General features: G+C 52.4%; 2 protein-coding genes across 6 annotated transcripts in view; one reads left to right on the forward strand and one right to left on the reverse strand.

Moving 5' to 3' along the window:
* Nucleotides 1–2,227, forward strand: part of LOC118632432 (nebulin related anchoring protein) — a 67,331-nt gene extending 65,104 nt beyond the window's left edge. For all 5 annotated transcript variants that reach the window (XM_036265544.1, XM_036265546.1, XM_036265543.1 and 2 more), the window contains 3 exons: nt 285–596; nt 1,342–1,473; nt 2,030–2,227. In XM_036265544.1, coding sequence (XP_036121437.1) covers nt 285–596; nt 1,342–1,473; nt 2,030–2,134 — 549 coding nt within the window. In that variant the 3' untranslated portion in view covers nt 2,135–2,227. The remainder of the gene's footprint in view (nt 1–284; nt 597–1,341; nt 1,474–2,029) is intronic.
* A 504-nt stretch (nt 2,228–2,731) lies between these two features.
* Nucleotides 2,732–21,412, reverse strand: part of HABP2 (hyaluronan binding protein 2) — a 30,209-nt gene continuing 11,528 nt past the window's right edge. The window contains exons 3-13 of the mRNA XM_036265923.1: nt 15,833–15,943; nt 14,259–14,366; nt 12,951–13,067; nt 12,079–12,198; nt 11,415–11,586; nt 10,199–10,296; nt 8,887–9,130; nt 7,672–7,814; nt 6,769–6,903; nt 5,360–5,505; nt 2,732–2,896 (exon numbers count right to left, since the gene is read on the reverse strand). Coding sequence (XP_036121816.1) covers nt 2,732–2,896; nt 5,360–5,505; nt 6,769–6,903; nt 7,672–7,814; nt 8,887–9,130; nt 10,199–10,296; nt 11,415–11,586; nt 12,079–12,198; nt 12,951–13,067; nt 14,259–14,366; nt 15,833–15,943 — 1,559 coding nt within the window. The remainder of the gene's footprint in view (nt 2,897–5,359; nt 5,506–6,768; nt 6,904–7,671; nt 7,815–8,886; nt 9,131–10,198; nt 10,297–11,414; nt 11,587–12,078; nt 12,199–12,950; nt 13,068–14,258; nt 14,367–15,832; nt 15,944–21,412) is intronic.

A 21,412-nucleotide genomic window follows, 5' to 3' on the forward strand; every position in this document is an offset into this window, starting at 1 on the left:
AGCCGCCGCTCAGTGCCAGGCATGAAGCTAACTCCCCGCCATGGAATCTTCTCCATATCCCATGGGGTGGAGGTCCATTCTCCCATTTGATCAGATGGGGAAACAGGCTCAGAGAGACTCAGTGACTGGCCCAAGGTCACACAGCTAGAAGGTAGCAGAGAGGGAGACAGATGGTAGGTCTGCTTGGATCTAAGCTGTGCCCTTAGCCCACTGCTGGGAGTCCTGCTGGGAGTCCTGGGGGGAGGGTGGGCTGGTGGCCATGGCTCTGCTCTTCTGACCCGCAGTTCCGGTACAAAGAGGCCTTCCTGCGGGACCGGGGCCTGCAGGTCGGGTACCGCAGCATCGACGACGACCCGCGGATGAGGCATTTCCTCAGCGTCGGCAAACTCCAGAGTGACAACGAGTACAAGAAGGACTTTGCTAAGAGTCGGTCCCAGTTTCACAGCCGCCCAGACCAGCCCGGCTTCGTCCAGGCCAAGAGGAGCCAGCAGCTGGCCAGCGACGTGTGCTACCGGCAGCCCCTGCCCCAGCCCACCTGCGACCCGGAGCAGCTGGGCCTGAAGCACGCACAGAAGGCCCACCAGCTGCAGAGTGATGTGAGCTGCCCCGCCCACCTGGCCAGGCCCTGCCTCTGGTGCCGGTTCCAAAGAGGCGGCCGTAACCTCTGGGAGGAGCCGGCTGAGCTAGAATCCAGGCCACTCGATGCATGGGCTCCCAAAGAAATAACAACTGTGGGCCAGGCTGTGGTGCCCAGTGCTTTCCAAGCATTGTGCCACGTGTGGCTCTCACAACCACCCCATTGTTGCCCCATTTTACAGACGAGGAACCCGAGGCTTTAGGAAAGTTAAGTCGCTTACTCAAGGTCCCACGGCAAATAAGTGGCAGACCTGGGACATGAGCCCCGTTTGGTTGGATGTGAGCGCCCAAGCTCTTGATGGCTACGCGAGACTGTTCCCGAGGGATCGTAGTAGTTACCCAACCCAGCCCTTGACCTTTACTCCCTGGGGGGAAACTGAAGCTCAGAGAAGGGAAGTGACTTCTCCAAGGCCACAGAGCAAGTTCAGGGAGGAGCTCAGACTTGAACCAGGTCTCCCCGTCCACGGCTCATTGCCGCTCCCGTCACTTGAAGGGAAAGGAGCAAGGGACAGTGACAAGCTGGCCAGGCTCACAGCACGTGGGGTCAGGTCAGGCTCAGGGAGCTCCTGATTTTGGTGGGGTTGCTCCCTTGCTCTACTGACAACACATTTTCCATCTCATGACCACCTGTAAGCCCAGGCGCCTTGTTGCCAAACCACCCCCAAACCTGCTGACGTACCCCTCTTGCTTCCCTTTTCCCCCAAGGTCAAGTACAAATCAGACTTGAACCTGACCAGAGGTATGGGCTGGACCCCTCCTGGCTCCTACAAAGTGGAAATGGCTCGGCGGGCTGCAGAACTGGCCAGGGCAAGGGGCCAGGCTCTCCAGGGAGCCTACGTAAGTAGCGAGGTGCAAACCCGCCCGGCTGGCGGGGCCACGGGGAAAGGCAAGCTCACTGTTTCTTTTCAAACTTTATTTTTGGCCAGAGGTGAGCTGGCTCTGAAGAGTGTGCATCTCAAGCAAGGTGCCTCATTCCATGGGTCTGAGCTGACCGGGCAGACGGCTCCTGGGTTAAACGTCCTGCAGGGTTTTCTCTGAAGTCACAGCCATTAGTTCTGTGTGGACGAACCTGCCGGGGCCACATCAATCCCGGGCCTGGCCCCCTGCTTGCTCATTACATTCCCACAATGGGTCAGGCACTCGCTGGCTACAGCAGTCTGGGTTCTGAACCCTACTTCGTTCAGAGGAAAAACACCACATCTAGATGAGAGATTGGCTTTGCTTCTTTCTCATTCTTGCCTTGAGGATCCTTTCTCTGGGAGAGGGTGGTGGAGGGGGAGGGAGGGGGAGGGTGGACGTTTTAAATGCTCCTGGGGCATCTCAGACAGCTTGTCCTGTGGGAGGAGGCTGGAAGCTTCATTTGGACTCAGGGAGGTACGTTTGATTTCTGCAGAGCGGGGCAGAGGTCACGGAGACTGGAGATCACCCCAGGGGGGATGTGAACCCAGATGCCATGGAGATTCTGCACGTCAAGAGGAGGAAGGCTGTGCCCTTGTGAGCGAGCGATGTCCACCCAGGTTCTCGGAAGAGGCTGGAGAGGAATTTGCACGCCGGAGGCATGCTTAGCCGGCCTCAGCTGGGGCGTGCTGTGCGAAATGCAGCAACTCGTCCCCGCTCCACCTTTATTAAATAACAGCTCCGTGAAAGCAGATGGAGAATGCTGTATTTTTTGGGTCCTCTATCTAATACCTAGTAGCGGATGGCTGGTTCTGTTGTGGACCCTGAGTGGCGGGGACGAGGAATAAAGATGTCAAGGTGACCCCCACGGATGCCGAGCGTTCTGAAATCCCACATTTGCAAATGTCTGAGGTGGAGGCAGTCCATGAACACTGATTTTCTAGAAGGTGCCACGGTGTGAAGGGGAGCGAACAATGTATTTCGGGAAGATCCTGTCACTTGTTGGGTGGCTCGGGAGGGAGCCTGATGATGGAGATGCTGGTCCGGGATGCCCCAGGCCGGGCAGTAGCTGTCTCTGCTCAGAGCATGGTCACTGGCCTGTGGCTTCCTGGAGGCTCCAGGGGTGTTCATGGCTGCCCACGAGGCCTCGCCTCGCCTGGGTGCTCAGGAGGATGGGCTCCAAGGTTCGGAAGACACCTTAGACGCTCGGATCCCTCTGGATGATGGCTTTGATCCACTTCAGGAATTTGGTCACTTGGGTATAGACCCCTGGCTTCTTCCCACATTCCTGGCCCCAGCTCACGATCCCATAGATGTAGTAGGTCCCATCCTTCTCACAGGTCAGAGGGCCTCCAGAGTCACCCTAAGGGAAAAGGACGTGTGAGCTCAGCTTTGTGAATCAGAACACATCAGGAGACTCCCCCACCCACCGGGCGTTGCCAGCCGGTGATGGGGTGGGCTGCTTGGGAAAGCGGTGACAAGACCCTTCCTACGGTTCATGAGATGCAAAGCTCCGAAGCCGATACCAGCCCGTGCCCCTGAGTCCGCGAGGCTTGGCAGAGGAGCCACAGGGCTGGGGCCACAGCACCGTGGCCGCAGCCTTACATCCAGATGCAGGCGTGTGTCTTGGTAGCACAGGTGTCACTACTGTTCATTCTCAGGGCCCTCGACTTCTCGTTCTAGCGGGGCCCTGGGGGGCGGGCGGGCCCTGATTGGCTCGAGCCCTTCCAGGACCCACAGGGCCCACACAGGGTGGGGAAGTGGGGCCCAGCATGGCTCCTGGGGTTAGGTCTGGGCCCCCAGCCAGGCATGTGTCCAGCTGGGCCTCAGAGGGCGCACATGGAGAACTGGGGCGAGCAGGAGGAGCTCCCCGGGGTTCTCGTGAGGACTGAGGTCTGTGAAGCACACAAAACAGTGCCTGGTTTCTACGGGCCCCCGGTGACGGTGGCGAGGAGGACGGCCCTCAACCACACACGACTGCTCGCACCCACAACCGATAGATTTTAAAGAGGTATCTTCTCTTGGCTACGACCTGTGCTCTCAGGGAGACATCACTTCCACCTTGTAGATTAGGCATCTGAGGCTGGAGAATTACTTTGGTTTACTGGACTGAATGTGTGTGTCCCCCACAAATTTATACCTAATCCCTGGGTGACGGGATAAGGAGGTGGGGACTTAGGGAGGGGGTGGGGTCACGAGGGTGGAGCTCTCCCGCATGGGGTTCATGTCCTCGTTAGAGGGACCTTTGAGAGCCAGCACGCTCTCTCCCCACCATGTGAAGACACGAGAAGCAACCCGGAGAGGGTCTCCCTGGAACCCGGCCATGCTGGTACCCTGATCTCAGACTTCTAGCCCCCAGAATGTGAGAAATACATTCCTGTTGTTTAAGACCCACCGTCTACAGTCTTTTGTTGTAACTGTCTGAGCTGCCTGAGCCACTGGGTGATTGGTAAAGGTCACAAAATGAAGGACAGAACAAGATTTTAAACCCACAACAGTCTGCTTTCAAAGCCTGCAAGTGAAGCCCTTGAAAACTGCTAGGGCCCAGCCGGTGTGGCTCAGCGGTTGAGCATCGACCCCTGCACCAAGAGGTCGCCGGTTCGATTCCCTGTCAGGGCACATGCCCAGGTTGTGGGACAAATCCCCGGTGGGGGGTATGTAGGAGGCAGCCAATCGATGTGCTCTCTCATTGATGTTTCTGTCTCTCTCCCTCTCCCTTCCCCTCTCTCTAAAATTAATACACAAAAAATTATTTAAAAAAAAGAAAGAAAGAAAACTCCCAGGGACCCAAGGAAGCTGCTTTCTCCCTTGTCTTTCCCATTGGCCTGTGCCCCTCTTTGGAGCACATGGATGTTGGCGCCCCCTAGGGAAGGGACAGAGAAGAGCCACCGCCTGCAGGGAGTGACTGAGATCACCCATCCCCAGGGGGGCGCAAGGCCAGCAGCTGACTGTCGGACCCTTTGGAGGGAGAAGTTAGGGTTTGATGTGGCCATGCTGGGCTTTCCGGCTGGGTGGTTTATGCAGACAATAAGCAAGAAATGCTGAACTGAGGTGTTTCTGGGCATCTGGGAAGGACATTTCCTGTGTGATGTGACCTCTACAGGGAGGGGACCTGTGGAAAGTGGACTTGGGGTAGGGGCTTGAGGTCACTTCGGCATCAGCAGACTCTCCGGCAGCCTGTGAGTCACTGCAGGCCTCAGCAGCTTGGGGTCCCCCAAAGTCCTGGACTGTGGGGGTGTCAGGCAGTCGCTAGGTGGGCGGGAGCTGCCGAGGAGCCAGTCAGAGGCTCAGCTTGCCGGGACTAGGTCGAGCTTCCTCTCCCCGCCCCTGCGAACACATTTAGGTCTCAGTGACTTGTTAGTTAAGGCTGCAGTTTCTCTGGGCCTCTCATTCTCTCCTAGACACTGATCTGGACAGTTCCCTGCTCACTGGGATTTCAGACACTGCCCAGCTCTGCGGCCAATGCCTTCAACCCAGTGGAGTGAAATGGCAGAAGGTTAGGTCCACAGATCAGGCTTGTTCGAATCCCTGCCCTCCCCCTACTGCCCAGGTGCTGTAGACCAAGATAACATCCTCAGCTCCTGTCAATCGAGTGTCCCGAGAATGAATGAAGCCACACAGGCACAGTGACCCCTATGGTTGTCGTGCGGAGTCATCCTGGATCGGTTCGGCTCAGACTTTGCAGAGGACAGGTCTCCCACCAGTGCCTGCCTAAGGACAGGTGGGCCGCCGAGCCTGCCTCCCTGCCCAGGGCTCTGCGGGGCCTCTGTGCCCATGTCAGGTCCTGCCAGCCTCTCGCTCCCCAAGTGCAGTTGGAGACTCTGACCTGGCAGGTGTCCGGTCCAGGCTTCTGAAGGTTTCCCGCACAGATCATGGTCTCGTCGATCGTGTGGTTGTAGAGTCGGTGAGAGTTGCACCGAGTGTTGGTGATCAGCTTGACCTTGGCGTCCAGGAGCTGCCGGGAGCCTTTTCCTTTGGGATGGAGAAAAGAGGTCGCCACTGTGGGGAACAGGGTGGCACCCACCCCACCAGAAGCCAGCAGTAGTAAGAAGAGGGCCACGGGCTCTGAGCTCAGGAAGGGTCTTTCCAGGCCAGGGGCTCTGCCTGCAGCCTGCACATGGCTCTCGGGACCAGCAGCATTGTGCTCGTCACAGTGCAGCAGCGTCATATACTCCCTCCTGTCTCCCCAACTCGACCGTGAGGTCAGGAGGGCAGGGAGGGTGTCTTAACTATTTTTTAATTTCCATGATTAGCGGAGGGCTGGCATGTAGAACATTCTTAATGATGGACGAGTTTCCCTAGTTGATCATCTAGATCACCTGTTCCCCAGAGCAGACACTTCCTCCCCTAAAGAACCCCGGTTCTGCTCAGTCCGCTCCAGCCAGCGTGCTGATGTTGAAAGGGTTACATAGACTACAATGAAGGCAGCTACAAACAGGGTTGACCCTACATCCAATGAGCCAGAACTCTTCTTCCCCCAACTCCTTCTGATAATTTTGTATGTGTCACTTTGAGTGCAAGCCTATTCAAGGTGATTCCTGCTTTCCATTATTAAGGGCATGATTTGTGGGGAAGAGAAATCCACCAAGTACTAGAGACTTGAGATACAGTTCTGAGTTTCACATGTTAGAGGATATAATCTTGTCAGTGCTGTGAGGAAAGTAGCCCTTTGGTTACTTTCTTAGATAAGACCAAACCCTAGAGACCAATCAAAAGTTTCATTTAACAAAACTTTACAGAATGCCTACTAAGATTGGCAGACTGTTGGAGAGGCAAAGATGAATGAGACTTGACCCCACCCTCCAGGGGCTGACTTAATATCTGTATAGAATTCTGTCATCTCCTATTATCATGGTTATTGGGAAACTAAAACTCAGCTCTCCACCTGACAAAGGCAAGAATCGAACACATCTGACTCCACAATCCATCTTTTCCCCAATGTATCCTCCTTCCAGGCCACCAAGGGAAGGCGATAGGTCTTTATGGGTACAGGGTCAGTGCTTGGGGAAAGTCAAGGATCCTGGGGTGGGAGCCAGGGACAGGTGTGGAGATCAGGGAATACTCTTGGAGGTCATGAAACTCAGAGTTTGAGAGGCGATGGGAGCCCTTTCTTTTGATAATACGGTTTGAATATAACACTGATTTCAAGTTCAGAACTGGCAGTTGAGTTTGATCCTTTCTTCTCTAGTTAAAGTAACTCGCCCGAGTCTCAGGAGAATGCATGGCCAGACTCACCTGTCTCTGTAACACCCCAGCCAGAGATGTGGCATTCAGTCCCGGAGGGAAAGGGACTATCAGGCAAACACACGGTCTTCACATACTTGGATTCCACAGCACAGTGACCATCCACGGGCTTCAGCTTGAGCAAAGCTAGGTAGAGAGAGAAAGCGGAAGTGGGAAATGGGAAATATGGGTGATGCTATCCTCTTTGTCAAAGAAGCATCCGCTTCAGTTTAACTGGAAGGTGGTCACAGCAAAGCCCCATGCCCAATGCCCAAAACACTTCTTCCTCCATCATTTCATTCTTTCAACTTCCACCTGGGGAGGAGTAACACTTCAGACTGAGAGTCATATCAAGAAATAATAGTCGAGTTCGAAATCATTTCTAATTGATTTAAAAAAACAAACAACACAGGCTTTAAGAGGGACATAAAAAGATACTGAGGAAGGAGAGGGAGAGGTACTGTGAATGGAAAGCTGGGCAGGAAGCATCTTAAGCATATCATTGTCTACCAGGTGTGAGGTAGGGGACACATGTACATGATGTCACTTAACACACAGGAAGCTGAGAGTTGTCATCGGCGTCCCCATTTTATGGAAGAGCAAACTGAGGCTAAGAGAGGTGAAGCTGGCTAGCAGGTGGGGGAGCTGGGATTCAAGGCCGAGCTCTTTCCACAACACAATGTTCCTAGCATCTCTTCCCCTGGCTTAAGCTCTTGTGCACATGTATCCACAACACTGACCTTTAAGGACTAAAAAGCTCTGGAATAAATTCTCTACCTCATAGAGTCTATGAAGGACCAAACCTCCGCTTTGCACCCAGGACAAGACCCATGGGAGATCCCTGGTCTATGAAGGACCCAACCTTCGCTTTGCACCCAGGACAAGCCCATGGGAGACCCCTGCCAGAAGACTTGCCAATATCGTTATAGGGAACCTCGTCTCGTTCGTGATAATGGCTGTGCTTGACAATCTTCTCCACCCCGAAGTTCTGCTCATGTAATTCTGTCTTCTTCAAGTCCTGGTCCCCTAGCACCACTTTGAGATTCTTGGTTTTTATGCTGCAGGGGAAAGCGAGATGGTCAGAAATGAGCCCTGGCACTTGGAGACTGGGACCGGGCCCTGGCTTTGCTCCTGGGGAACTGCGTGACCTTGACAAATGATTTGACCTTCTGCAGCCTTGGCATCCTCACCTGCAATCATCGTCTTGTTCACAGAGTTCTGCTCTGTGGTCTCAATGAGACAAGATGAGGAAACTGTTTTATTCGCGGAACAGTCCCGAAGTGTGAGCTATAACCTGTGTCCTGTGTCTCGCGGGAGACCTCTCATTTACCACGGCTTTGGCTAAAGAGCAGCCAGTGCACATCTTGAACAGATATTCTTGGTAGATGCTAATGTTCACATGTTTGGCCTCTGTTGAAGAATAAATACCTCCTGGAATCCCTGAAGAAATTGTTTAAGAACAGGGTGGGCTGGAAGACCTTCAAGGCCACTACCAGAGCCCGGGTTACATGCACCAGCCTGGCCGTGAGCTTCGGGAACTCAGAAGAGGCAGCGATTCTCCCGGCTCCCCAGTGGGTTCTGGCTTCTCTGAGGCATACACACGACTGAGGACACCCAACTGAGGAGGCTCACTGCTGAAGGCACCAGAAAGGAGCATACTGTAACTTTTTTCTTGTCCAGGGAAGGACTCAAGAGGCTGAGGAAGCAGGTAGATCTGGTTCACATTTCACTGACCTACTTCCTCACTACGTGACTTAAGGCCAGGCGCTAACCCTGCCAAGGACTCGGGGTCCTCATTTATGAAACGAGAGTAGCAATCAGCTTTCACCGCACAGATATTTACTGAGCACTTGCTCCGTAAAAAGACCCTAGGCAGTGGGGACATCTAATTCATGAAAGATAAAAACCCCTGTCCTCTGGTAGATTGTTTTGAGGATTAAATGTCACAAACACATGGAGTTCAAAGGTCAGCATTCTGGACATGGTGGCCCTTTTCCAGCTGGTTTTAAGGAGCCGCTCTCTTTGCCCTTGGAGAGGGAGGGAGGGATCCTGCCAGGCCTCCCAGATGGGAAGGGGAGAGCGCCCCCGCACACTCGGTCACCCTGCCCTCGGCTCCCAGCAGGCACCTACTCAGTGCAGTGGGCCGCGGTAAGCACCCAGCAGGGATGGATCAGTGCCCCCCCGCAGAAGTGGCCCTGGGGCATGGAGACGGTCAGTGGCAGCGAGGTCTGCAGGGACACCTGCCACGGGTGCTTGCCCGCCGTGCTTTTGAAGCCGCCGTAGATCCTCTTGATTTTCTGCTCTGATATCTCAGTCTTCCCGCATGAGTCAAAGCCCGGCAGCCTGGTCAGGGGCTCTGTGGGGTCAGTAATGTCTGTGGGACACAAGAAAGACAAATCACGCCCCCCACGCTTTCTCCGGGTCCTCGGAAGGACCCTGTTAGGGGTATGACCCTGAGTTCAGCAGCTTAGCAATGTCCAGAGCTAAGACACTGGTACACACAGGGCGGGTATGTAGTAGGTACATAAGTGATATGTGTGGACTACATTGATTAATGTAAAGCAAGTATATAAAACTAACAAGTTTTTGCTTTTTCATTCTTATTTTGACATGTATATACACACACACAAAGATGTGTGTGTAAATCTATACATCCACCACTGTCTACGTACTTAGCTCTCTATTAATGCACACATGTATTTAGGAGCCTTTTTCAGTGAACAGGGAAAGATCCAGATGAAGTAGCGTGGGGGAAATAAGACATTGGCAGAGGTGACCATCATGCAAAGTGATGTGTCGTAAAGGTGGTGCCTGGTTGCATTCCCTGAGGTTCGTAAGGAGGGGGAGACAATGCTGTACTTGGGAGATCATAAAGGACTTCCTGGAGGAGGGGCTACTTGAGGCACGGTGCATATGGACAAGAGCGATGTCCATGCAGGATTACAGACACAGGTGGCGGTAAGAGCCAAGGCACAGAAGTGAAACGGTCCAGGGAGGCAGTCCTATCGATCAGGACGAGAGGGTGCCCTGCTCAGGCGGGTAGAGAGGTGGGCTAGGGTGGCCTGGATGGGAGGTGGTGAGGCTGGAATTCAGACCATTTTGCATCCCCAGAGGCTATGGGGGCCCAGCCACTGTTTGGTCACCGCTGTACACCCGAGCCTGACCTAGTTCCTGGAGCACAGCAAACAATCAACCAGTATTTGCTCGGGGCACTGACTTGGTCAGCAAACATGGCTTTACAGCAGGGCCACTGGCCCGAATCTGCAAATGTCTCTCGGCCTGCTCGGCGTCCCAGGAGGCGAGCAGAGGGTCGGGCAGGCGGGTCGCCACAGGGATGGGAGTCAGTGAAGCAGATGTGGTGGGAGGGATGGCGGGTTCAGAAACCTCTGTCTGTGGACTACTCCCTCCCCGCCACCGGGCCTCCGGACAGCCGTGGCCTTACCCAGGGCCGAGCAGGCTGAGACATCGCAGTACGCCCACTTCACTTTCGCACTGTTTACTTTAATGAAACACCAGGGCTTTTTGTCTCCATCAGGGTTTCTAGAAAAAAACAAACAAACAAAAACAAAATAACCCAGGGTCAAAACTTGGTGAACCCACAGGGCCCCGTCACAGGACCTCTGGGTAGGAGAGCAACACATTCTTGTGTGCCCCTGAGGACACATATTGACTCTGGCACACAAGGGTGGTTATGGTGACCTGGCGAAACCTTCCCGTCCAGAGGAGAATCCCAGTGACCAGGAAGTGGTTCCCAAACCTGGAACCAGAGCTAGGGGACACATCCACTTGTTTGCAGGAAAAGAACGAGATCCCTGTTGAAGATCCTCCCCGGTCAGGAACGTGAAATGGCCACAGAAGCACGGTGAGCACAGGGCTCCTCGGCCCAGACCTCCCAACGCCACGCATGGGAATTCTCTGAGAAGGGCCGTGCGGGGTCACCCTGAAGACGGCTCCGTGAAGGGTGAGTGAAAGCGGAAGGTCCCTCTTGCTCAGTGGGACCAGTTTAAAGCCATACAAAGAACCCCCGTCTCTTACATGCAGCTCCTGAATGCCCGTGGCCTGGGTTAGACAATAAACAGTGAGAGGAAGCCAGCAGAATGGTCTGGAGGCACCAGAAGGAAACTTGCCATTATCTTTACTTGGGAAAACCTGGACATCCTTGTTGCAGAGACTGCGGTGCTCACCTGTCATCCCATTTCCTCCTCTACTTTCTCCCTTGAAGCTATGTGGGGCCTTGTGACTCTTTTGAGTCAATGACATATGTGTGCAGAGATGACGTATCATTTCTAGGTTGAAGTAGTAAAAAGGAAGCAAGACTCTCGCTCCATTTTTACAGTCTCTTCCTTTCTTGCCCTTCCTGGGTATTTGAGTCACTTTGTGGAGCAGAATCTCCCACCCCACCCCCACTCCACATAACACATGTAGCATTAGCGAGAAATCAATTCTGATGTGCTCAAGCCACGGGGGTTTGTGACAGCAGCATAACCTAACCCGTCCTGAGTTTGAAAATCTTCCTAGAAAGAAAGCTGATGAGTTTCAGGGTCCTGTCCCCAAATTTCTAAGCTGGTCCCAGAAAACTTGCAGCAGGGGAAAGAGAAAGACCAACCCTTACATGGACAATGGCCAAGACTGAGTCTAGGGGAGAAGGGGAGTTTTACCTGCAGAAGTTGTGCTCCCCAATCCCGTGGGCCTCAGCAGCCTCCATAAAGGTGTTGTAATGCTCTTGCAAGAGGAGGTGGGAGTTCCAGTGAAGGCACACGTGCTGGTTGATGGTCTTGCTCACTTTGCCTCGGTAAGAGTGGCCATCACCCACATAGCAGTCATCAGAACCTTGGAGAGAGCAGGCAGGGACCTGAGAGCAACTGGCGTGCTGCTCCCGAAAGGGCTCGGTGGGTGTGTCCGGGGACGAGGGGATTGGGCCTGAATATTGATCACCCGGAGATTTTACTACCAAGGCCCAGAAAGAAGGTACCTTGAACATCCCACATTTAACCCAGCTTAAAAACATGAAATATAGTGGTGGTGGGTGGGTGGGAACTTAGTTACTTAATTTTGGCTCTCGCAGGACCTGGTGGGTGGTGGGGTGAGGCCCGGGAGAAGCCCAGGTGGATCTGATTTGTCTGCACTACACCCCAGTTTGTTACTTCCTTTGCATGGAGCCCGACACACCCAGTGCCCTCAGGCTGGAGGCTGAGGCAATAGCAGATTTTGAGAATCGTGACTTGACTTCTGTTCTGGGATGCACACCCCAAAGAGAAAAGGATTCCATAGGCCTGGCTGGTGGCCCCGGGATTCCGCTGAAATGGTGGGAGAGACTCATACCTATTTCACAGAATTTGCCTTTGAACTGGCTGGGACAGGAGCAGGTGAACTTGGATTTCCGCCGGTGCCGAGAGCAGGTGCCGCCGTTCTGGCAGGGGTCCGGCCTGCAGGCAGGAACCACTGTGAACACAGGAAGTGGGGCCGGGAAAGCTCTTCAGATGGAGTTGCAGCCACGTCTGAGACGACGAGGAGACACTGGTGGCACTCTGCTGCTGTCCCTCCTTTTACAAAAGAAGGGTCACCCAAGGGGAAAGACAGACCCACCGATGCACCGGTAAGGGTGCACATAAACTTAAGGACATACGCCAACATGGATGAAGCGCTGTGATGCAGGCCACAGACAAAGTGTATGTAAGTTGATGGGTCACGCAGTAAGAAGTCGCAGGAGGCATGAACTGGGCAGGAATTTGGGATCAGTCGGAGCCCAGTTGGAACTAGGCTCTGCCCCTTTATAGCTGTGTGACTGCGAGCAAGTTAGTCAACCTCTCTGAACTTTAATCTCTTTACCTGTAAAATTTTTCCTTACCGTGTTTTTTAGGACAAGGCGAGAGAAAATATAAACTGCCTGGGATAATGCCTGACTCCTAGCACTGAATCAGTATAAATTTATGGTCATTCCAGGAATAGGCTAGGGCCGATCCTGGAGGAAATGATTTTTAAGATGATTCTTTTCAGATGGGAAGGGCCACAGAACAGTCAATTCTCAGTAACTCGCCAGGGATGATGAATCTGAAAAAGTCCTAGTTATAGGACTTTTATAGCCATTGGGATGTTACCAACACATCAAATGTATCTGGACTGTAGGGCGCAGAGACCCTAGGCACAGGCCAGGGTAGAGAAAGCCTAGCATAGAAGGGGCTGCCAGCACTTACCTGTGGAGCAGTCTGGACCCCCGTAAGGGTGTTTACAGGCACAGCGGTAGTAAGGAGGACTCTCAATAATGAGGCATTCACCCAGGCCACATGGGTTTTCCTGGCACTTGTTTTGCACTGCAGGAGATCCACAGAGAAGAAGGCCCAAAGTACAGGACATTATTGGGGGCACATTTCACCTAGAGGGATACCTGTATAATAGAATGTTTGGGGGCAGGATGGTTGATAGAGTGTGCCCTTGTCCATGGTCCTGAAAGAGCCACTACCCCCTAGACAGGCTTCTCTCTACTCCTTGGGTCATGATGATTGCTTCCCAGTTCCTTCCAGTGTTCATGGTCTTTATTATTCTATCTTGATGAAAAAAAATCTTAATACTTTTTACACCTTTAGCAAGCAAATAGAGCTACAATTTGAGTGTCTCCATTTTGTAGCTGATTTTACAGTCCATTTACAGTTTTCCCCATCCTTCTGAGAAGTTGAAGGATAAACCCAGATACTAGGTTTATATCAATATCCAAAACCATACTAAAACATTTATGGAAGGACTTGTAGGAGTGAAAATAGAAGGAATAAATAAAGAAGACACAGAGGAAGAAGTCAACCATAAAACCCTATCTATGTAAGACCCTGGCTGCCTCCCTCACCCCGTTAGATGGTTGCTAGATGGACCAGAATCCAGGTGTCTCTCTAGGGGTGCAATTAGTCCACAAGAGTTTCATTCCTCATGCTTATGGTATGCCCACAAGAAGTCACCGAAGGTGGACACAGCTTTTATCAGAGTCTCTATGAGTGAGGAGAGCAGGAAGAACGAGCACGGAGCCAGGGATGAGGTGCCAGGGCCCTAATTTATGCTCTTTTCTTAACTCGCTGTGTGACCTTGGGTTAGTCCCCTGTACTCTCTCTGTTCCCTTTCTCTAAGTTGGGTGTTATGTGCCCTGAGATTCCTTCTGCTCTCCCTTTTGAGAACAATATTTCTCTGTTGTAGTTAGTCTAAACACTCAAAAGAAAACAGAAAAAGTCCTGAGTTGGGAATGCAAATTGGTCAGAGTCCAGCTCTTATGCCCTCTTAGCCTCGATGTTCTCATCTGTACAATGGGCATACTGGTCCTATTTATCACGCAGGGGTGAGGATTCAGTGAGATGCTGCCTGTGACCATGTTGAGGGGCCCGTTATGCGTGATATAATGTGCATGGTGATAACCTTCTTTGTGGGATCACTCAACCCTTCTTTACCCCCTAGCATTGGGGAAGGAAACTGCCTCTTGTCCAACTCAGAGGGGAGAGTGAATCCCATGAAGGTGCACTCACCATCCTGACACCTGCTTCCAGAGAAAGGGGCCGGGCAGCTGCACTTGAAAGTATCCTCATGGACAAGGCAGTCTCCACCGTGTTTGCAGGGGTTGGACAGGCAAGGATCTAAGACACATGGGCAGAAGGCAATGCGTGCAATGAACAGCAGGCGAGAAGCCCCTACGTGCTCATTAAACTTTCATGTCCTGTGCAAATGAGAAAGCAACAACATACCCAGTGATTGGGGGAAGGGGGGAGCGTGCATGGCCCTTACAGAGCAAGGAGAACGGCAGTCTTGCAGCCAGAGAGAGGGATTCAGGTTGGAAAAGGGACAGGCGAGAAGAAATTGTGACTAGCTCCCCTCGGCTTGGATTTCGACGGGGCCTTTCTCATCGAGAAACTCCCCCTTTCCATCATCAGTGTTTTTCTCCTCCCAGTCTCGCTGGGAGTGCCACGGGGTCTGTCTCTGATGCTGAATGCATTTCACAAGCCTGAAGACCTCCCCTACTCCCAGTGCCCGGGGGTGGAGGTCAGGCCTGGGGAAAGAAAACCCACCCCTAATGAAACACAAGCTTTCTGAACATCAGGCAAGAAGACCAAAGGCAAGAGGGTGACAGAAAAATTGACGGCAAGGAGGAAATGACCCAGTGGCCTTCATCTTTCTTCAACTACTTGTTCAGTTAGATTTTGTCATATTTCATCTGTGCCTTTGGCTTTTCATGGTTGTCTGAATGGATCTTCCCTCGGGGAATTCTTTATCCTTCTGCTCACACACATTGTTCTTTGGTTCAGGAACCAGGATCCCTGGGCCTGGCTCTTGTTTTGATGGTCCCTTCTGATGTTCCCCCGATGCCCCATATCTTAGCCCTGCCTTCCAGGCCACTTCGCACAGTTACACAGCTTTTATTCCAGCGGCTGAGTGTTTTCCATTTCTTCTGCTGTGTTAGTCACACGGCTTTGCTTGGGCCAGCTTCTCATTTTCCTCTCTGTCCTATGGCTCAGTTAAGAAACCACAAAAACAAAAGCAAATGCGGTAGAAGCACACATGTGTGAGCGTGGGCGCGCGCACACACACACACACACACACACACACTAACAACCACACAAGGCTTCTGAAGAGTTGAAAAGAGAAAGAAAATCACAGCCCAGGTGGAAGGGAAGGGAAGAAGTCCTAACGCCAACTTTGTGAATGCCAGCTTGACACTGAATGTTCACGCAGACTCTTCCTAATTAGGGTACTCTTTCAGCTCTGGGGATCATTTTGAATATGCCTCCCATTCAGTGTCAGGAGACCTAGATGATGAGGCACTAACTTGCTGTATCCACTTGGCGAAGTCAGCTCCTCTCTTGGCCTCATTTTCTTCATCTGTCATTTGAGGGTGAGAGAGATGGTCTCTGAGAACCTCCCCAGTCCTCACGGTCTATAATTCTCGCTGGAAAAACAGCCAATTTAAATCATTTCTTCGATAACTATTCCGCGATGCCCTGAGAGAGCGGGAGGAGGGGGAGGCCCTCGCATGTGGTAACGTGTACACTCTCCTGCACGTGTTCTGCCCTCCTCCTGGGAGGCCCCACGCAGCTTTGGTACCTACCGTCGTCTTCGTAGTACCACTCAGGATTCTCGGGGTCGTGGGCAGTACTGCTGGTGTTCTCTTCCAGGGCGAAATCCTCATAGCTGTACTCATAGTTGTCAGGAGTCCAATCTGCAGGTGTGGAGACAGACCAAAGGAACCCTGATCATTAGATCAGCATTATATTTTGCTGAATATATTTTTTTCCCCCAAGGATTTCAAAGTCCTGAGGAGGAGTCAAGTTTCTCTCCAGCTCCTCACACTGATGGGGTGGACGAAGAGGTCAAGCATCCTGAATTTTCATTTGGCAGGCGGTGGGGGGAGGGGTGTCTGTTATAACCCAGCGAAGCAGCCCTGGCACTGGGCAGGGTCAACAGCACCTGATAGGAAATGGGGAGAAGTCGGGTTCTGGCTTCCCACTAACTGTGACCTTGGACAAGGCAACTGTATTTCTACTGTCCCCATTTTCCAGGGTCATATCCAGTGGCACTTGAGTGCCCTGTTGGGTGGTTCTGTGAATGAAATGTCTCCATGGGACTTAACTATTCACCTTCGTTTAATGAAGTCAAAGAAACTGCCCTGTCCTCTTGGTCACAGCATCAAACTCTCTCCCGTTGTATCTAGAGAGTCATCATAACAACTAATGTTTATGTACCAGGCCCTGGATTAAGCATTTTACATGAACTATCCATTTTATCCTCATAAAAATCTAGATGTGTTATTATCTCTATTTTAAGTTGAGCAACCCGAGGTTGAAAGAGGTTACGTAGCTTGCCCAAGGTCACATAGCTAATAAGCAGCAGGATATACATTACAAGTTTATCTCCCTAGAACCCCTGGATTGCATTAGCTCGGCTGCTTCCACTGGCCTCTTAACAGGTCTCAGGTCCATCTACACTTGCCCTTGGGAAAGGGGTCCAGCCATCCCCACTGAATGGCCAGCCTGCTAATCAGGAATCACCCAGCGATCACCTAGAGCAGGTTCATGGATCTTGCCCACTGAAAGACAGGGCAGGGCATGGAGTTCCCCCAGGTGTGCACCTCACCGTGGGCCCGTCCACTGGGAAGAGCATGTGTGCGTGAGGCTGGACTCAACCTCATTGCTGTCTGGGGCTTTGGAAGACGCTGAGAGCTCCGTTCATGGAGAGAAGTTTGGCGTTTGCGGGAAGTTTGCAGACACCATCCAGCTGGAGGGTTGTGCAAGGAAGGACACTCAGATCCTTTCCATTGGGGGGGGCTGCAGCCTGCGCTAAAAGTGCTTTGTGGGAGCATCACCTGGGAGGGTTTCTTCACCTCTGAACTTAAAGCTTATTTTGTCCTTTCTGTTCTGTTGGCACTTAATCCCATTGTCTAGATTTAAAAAATGGCCATTGTACACCGTTGACTTGGCCGTCTCCGGCGGGCGGGAGTGTGGCGAGCCCAGAGATGCATATGGTAATGAGGCAAGAGCAAAGGCAGAGAGCCGCCTTGAAAAGGCGCCCCCGCCGAGCCAGCTGATGCTCCGCGGAGGGCACTGTACCCGAGCCCCATCATCAACCACATCACCCCACTCGTCTCTCAGTCGCTCCCTTCTCGTCTTTATCTCTTTGGCTTTTGAAAAATCGACTTTTGCACAATGGCTGTTTTATATTTCCCATTAAAATGGAACTATCTTTTTATTTCCTTTTTGAATCTGCCAACTCTGGTTCCTTGCCAGAGTTTCACCTCATTTATCACAGTGTCAAGTCAAGACTCCCTTTGCTTGCTCATTATTTCTCCCGAACTGCTTCTCCCCACTATGAAAATGCTCCCAGAGGAGGCCACCTTTCCAGGGATAAGGATCTAGGTTGAAGATAAGGCCATTGTCTTCCTGGAGCAAATAAAGTTTCTTTCCATCTAGTTTGATAAAGCAGAGAACGAGAGAAAGTAAGAAAAAAAAAAAGGAAAGGTTTTTCTGAGTTCGACATAAAAGATTTGGAACTGACATTTGGGAGAGACAATGGAATCTGGTAATGAGGGATTACATCATTCCTTTCTTTCTTTTTTCTTTGCAGAATGTATTGTTGTTTTTCTCATCGGTGTTTACAGATAAGTACCTCCAGATTGCTCCTGTAATTTCTATCATCACTGCCGGGTGAGGGGCAGACTGGCTAATCGCGGCTGGGTCGTTAGGAATTAACCCTGTTCCAGATATTTGGAGACGAGAGATTTACAGAGGTGAAATGGAGCGACTTCTCCAGGTGACAGGGGATGGATGAAGTGTCTGTTGGAGGATTTTGACTTGGATCCAGACCTATGAACAAGCTCTGCTCATCTCTCGGGGAAGCTATGGAGGGAATAAAACATGTAGGCTTTGAATCATACTCCTGCTATTCTCCGGGGCCCTCGGCCCTCGGTAAAGGTGGACAGACAGCAGGGCCTCGGCCGTCCCAGGTCACTAGAAGCCGTCCCGCTGGGGGGCTATGAAATGAAGGGAACGGAGATCCTTTCCACTGGGGGGGGGGGCAGCCGCCTGCGTTAGAGGTGTTCATGGGAGCATCACCGGGGAGGGTTTCTTCACCTCTGAACTTGAAACTTATCTTGTCTTTCCTGGGCTCTTGGCCCTTAATCCCATTGTCTAGATAACGAACGGGCATTGCACACCTACGACGGGCCAAGCATTACGCCAGGTGCAGGAAGGCATCGGGAGTAGTGGGGCGTAGTACAAAGGAGACTGGGACATGGCCTCCATCAGAGGAGCCTCTCGTCGGGGTTGGGTGGGAGCAGACAGCGGCCAAGGAAGGAGGTGAAAGGGCAGTGGAGAGGTAGGGAGGCGAGAGGCGCGGAGTCCAGGCCCGGGGGCGCAAGTTCCACATGGGCCTCTGGTGTGGCCTGAGCCAATCTGATGGGAAAATGGCCCCAACTCCCAGCCCTCCCTGTATCCACTCCTTTGGCCACCTGCTTTATAGCTCCTCCCGCCAAAGATAAAGCTGATTTCGCCAGCCCTTGGGTCTGGGTTTCCCTTGGGACTTGCTTTGGCCAATAGCATGTGGGCCTCCGGAAGGCTCGTCACATGGCCGCTCTCTCTTGTTCTCTCTCTCACGGACCCCTGTGACTACCACGTGAAAGAGTGTGGCCCATTTCTACAGGAGGGTGAGACAACCTGAGGGGCAGCAGCATGGCCAGTGGTCCCAGCAAGGCCGCAGAAGGCCCAGAGACCCACCAGCTCAGCCTGGTTCCGACCAGAAGAATTGCACAGCTGAACCCACTCTAACTGGCCAACCTAGAGAATTAAGATCTAAAAACATCGGTAATGGTTAATATCTTAAAATCACTAAGTGCAGGTTAGTACATTGTGCAGTAATAACAGACAGACAGCCCGGCTGGTGTGGGTCAGTTGTTGAGCACTGACCCATGCACCAAGAGGTCGCCAGTTTGATTCCCAGTCAGGGCACATGCCCAGGTTGTGGGCTCAATCCCCAGTGGGGGGGCGTGCAGGAGGCGGCCAATCAATGTTCTCTCTCATCAATGTTTCTATCTCTCTCTCTAAAAATAAATAAAGAAGAAGAAAAAAAAAACAGACACACAGGGCTTGGTTGATACTGGGTTGCTAACGGGGTTAGAATTTTAGATGTTAGAACATTCCTCAGTGGCTCACGTGGCTGCAACGCTTTAGGTTCTGTGGACAGATCTCAGATGGCACTTCTCTCGTGGCTGGTGTTTACCTTGTTCCGATGTGCCTCCTCCAACCACGTAGTTGGTTTTTTAAGAGCAGGGCCATGCCCATCCCTCTTTCCACCCCACAGTGGCCCGCACGGAGCCCCGTGTGCAGAGAATGTGTGTGTGTGATATCTGTTTGCCCCCTGTGACCAAGCCCTTCCTTCTCCTGGCCCACACGCAGCAGGCACGTAGCTCCACCAGCGAGGATGGTATCTGCTTGGAGCAGAGGAACAGAGAACGTTGAAAACTACGTGAGATTTGGGTCAGGTGTTTGTAAAGAAGTTACCTGCTGAGCTCTGGAGGAGTCTAGAAACCTGTCCAGGTACTTTCCTGGGCGGAAAGGGATTGCTGCCTAACACAGAATTCGGTTCCCCTGGTGGATTGTAGAAAAGCACGCCAGGTTCAAATATAGATTCCTTGAGTCTTTCTCTAGGCTACAGGAAAGGAGCGCTTTGGGGAAGAATGGAACGGCTGTCAGAAGCATATTGTATTAGGTATAAAAAGAAATCCTTGTGGATTTGTCTATTTCACAGTCTGTTTCTAGAATTTATCAGGAAGAATAGTGAAAGTATCCTGAGCCTGAGTTAACCTGAATAATCCTAACAAGAGGTTATTATGGCCCTGGCCGGTTTGGCTCAGCGGTTAGAGCGTCAGCCTGCGGTCCAGAGAGACTCGGGTTCGGTTCCCGCTAAGGGCACGTACCTCGGTTGCAGTTTGTCCCCGGCCCTGGTTGGGTCGTGGGGGTGGCAGCCACTAGATGTGTCCCTTTCACGTCGATGTTTCTCTCTCTCTTCCTCTGTCTCCCCCTGACTCTGTCTGAATGAAAAATGGGAAAAGGTCCTGGGGTGAGGATTAAAAAAAAGAGGTTATTATGTATCGAGTATTTCCTATGTATCAGACACTATCCTAAACAAATGTGTTGCACACAATTTTATTTAACCTTAAGACCACCCTATGGCATAGGTATTATTACTTTTAATTTTACAGAAAAGGAAAAACTGAGGCAGAGGTGGATGGCATCTGAAACCTGGTCTGAGTCTACCTCGGAAACCTACCTCTGAGTCTGGTGTGCTGAGCCCTGAGCCCTTGGGGGTTTCTGTTTCAGGGAAGTCCACGGGTTTCGCTGCGAGGAAGTAACACGCACTGCGAAATCTTCCCGAGCACGGACTCCAGGTCCCTTGGCCAGGATTACCATGTCCAGACCCCGGGTCTCGCGGAGAAACTCCAGAGGGCCTGTGACAGAGGCTTTGCAGCTGCCCTGGCTAAGGAGCTTGCCAGATGTGTGGAACGGAACAGAAATCCCTGGAACGCCGTCCCTGTTGGCGTCATCCATCACCACGGCACAGACGGTTCCTCCAGGGCCTCCCCGGAAGCCCGGGCCTGTCGGTCTGCATTTGACGCTTCCCGTCCGCTGACAGGGCCGGCCCAGCGGAGACCCTCCCTGGCAGGCGGCAGGACAGCTGATGGATGGGCTCGGCCGCGTTGCTGGGCAGAGCCAAGCCAGCTTTGAAGAGGCATTTCCGCAGGCCTGTTGGCTGTCGCCTCACCTGCTTTGGGGAGATGGGCAGTCTGTACCGCCACTCATCGGGGCTGTGGCACGGGCACCTTCCGCTCCAGCAAGACCCTCACTGTGCACTGTCTCCAGCAAGACCAGCGGAAGAAACAGCTTGCCTGTGGACACCAGCACAGTGTTTCCTTGGCCACACTGTTGCCAAAAGCCTGCTGGGCCCTGACACATGTCATCGAAGCACAGCCCCATGGGAAATTAAATCAGACACGGACAGGGGTATTTTTAAAACCTAACCTGCCCTGTGCAGAAAGACCCAGCTCCTACATCTCACCCCGCTCCACTGCCAGAGGCTGACAATACTTCAAGATGGGCTCCGGAGCCCAGGATGGCTCCCTCCTCGGTCCCTTCCTCCA

Source organism: Molossus molossus, unplaced genomic scaffold (assembly GCF_014108415.1).
Source record: "Molossus molossus isolate mMolMol1 unplaced genomic scaffold, mMolMol1.p scaffold_m16_p_17, whole genome shotgun sequence".
Taxonomy (NCBI): Eukaryota; Metazoa; Chordata; class Mammalia; order Chiroptera; family Molossidae; genus Molossus; species Molossus molossus.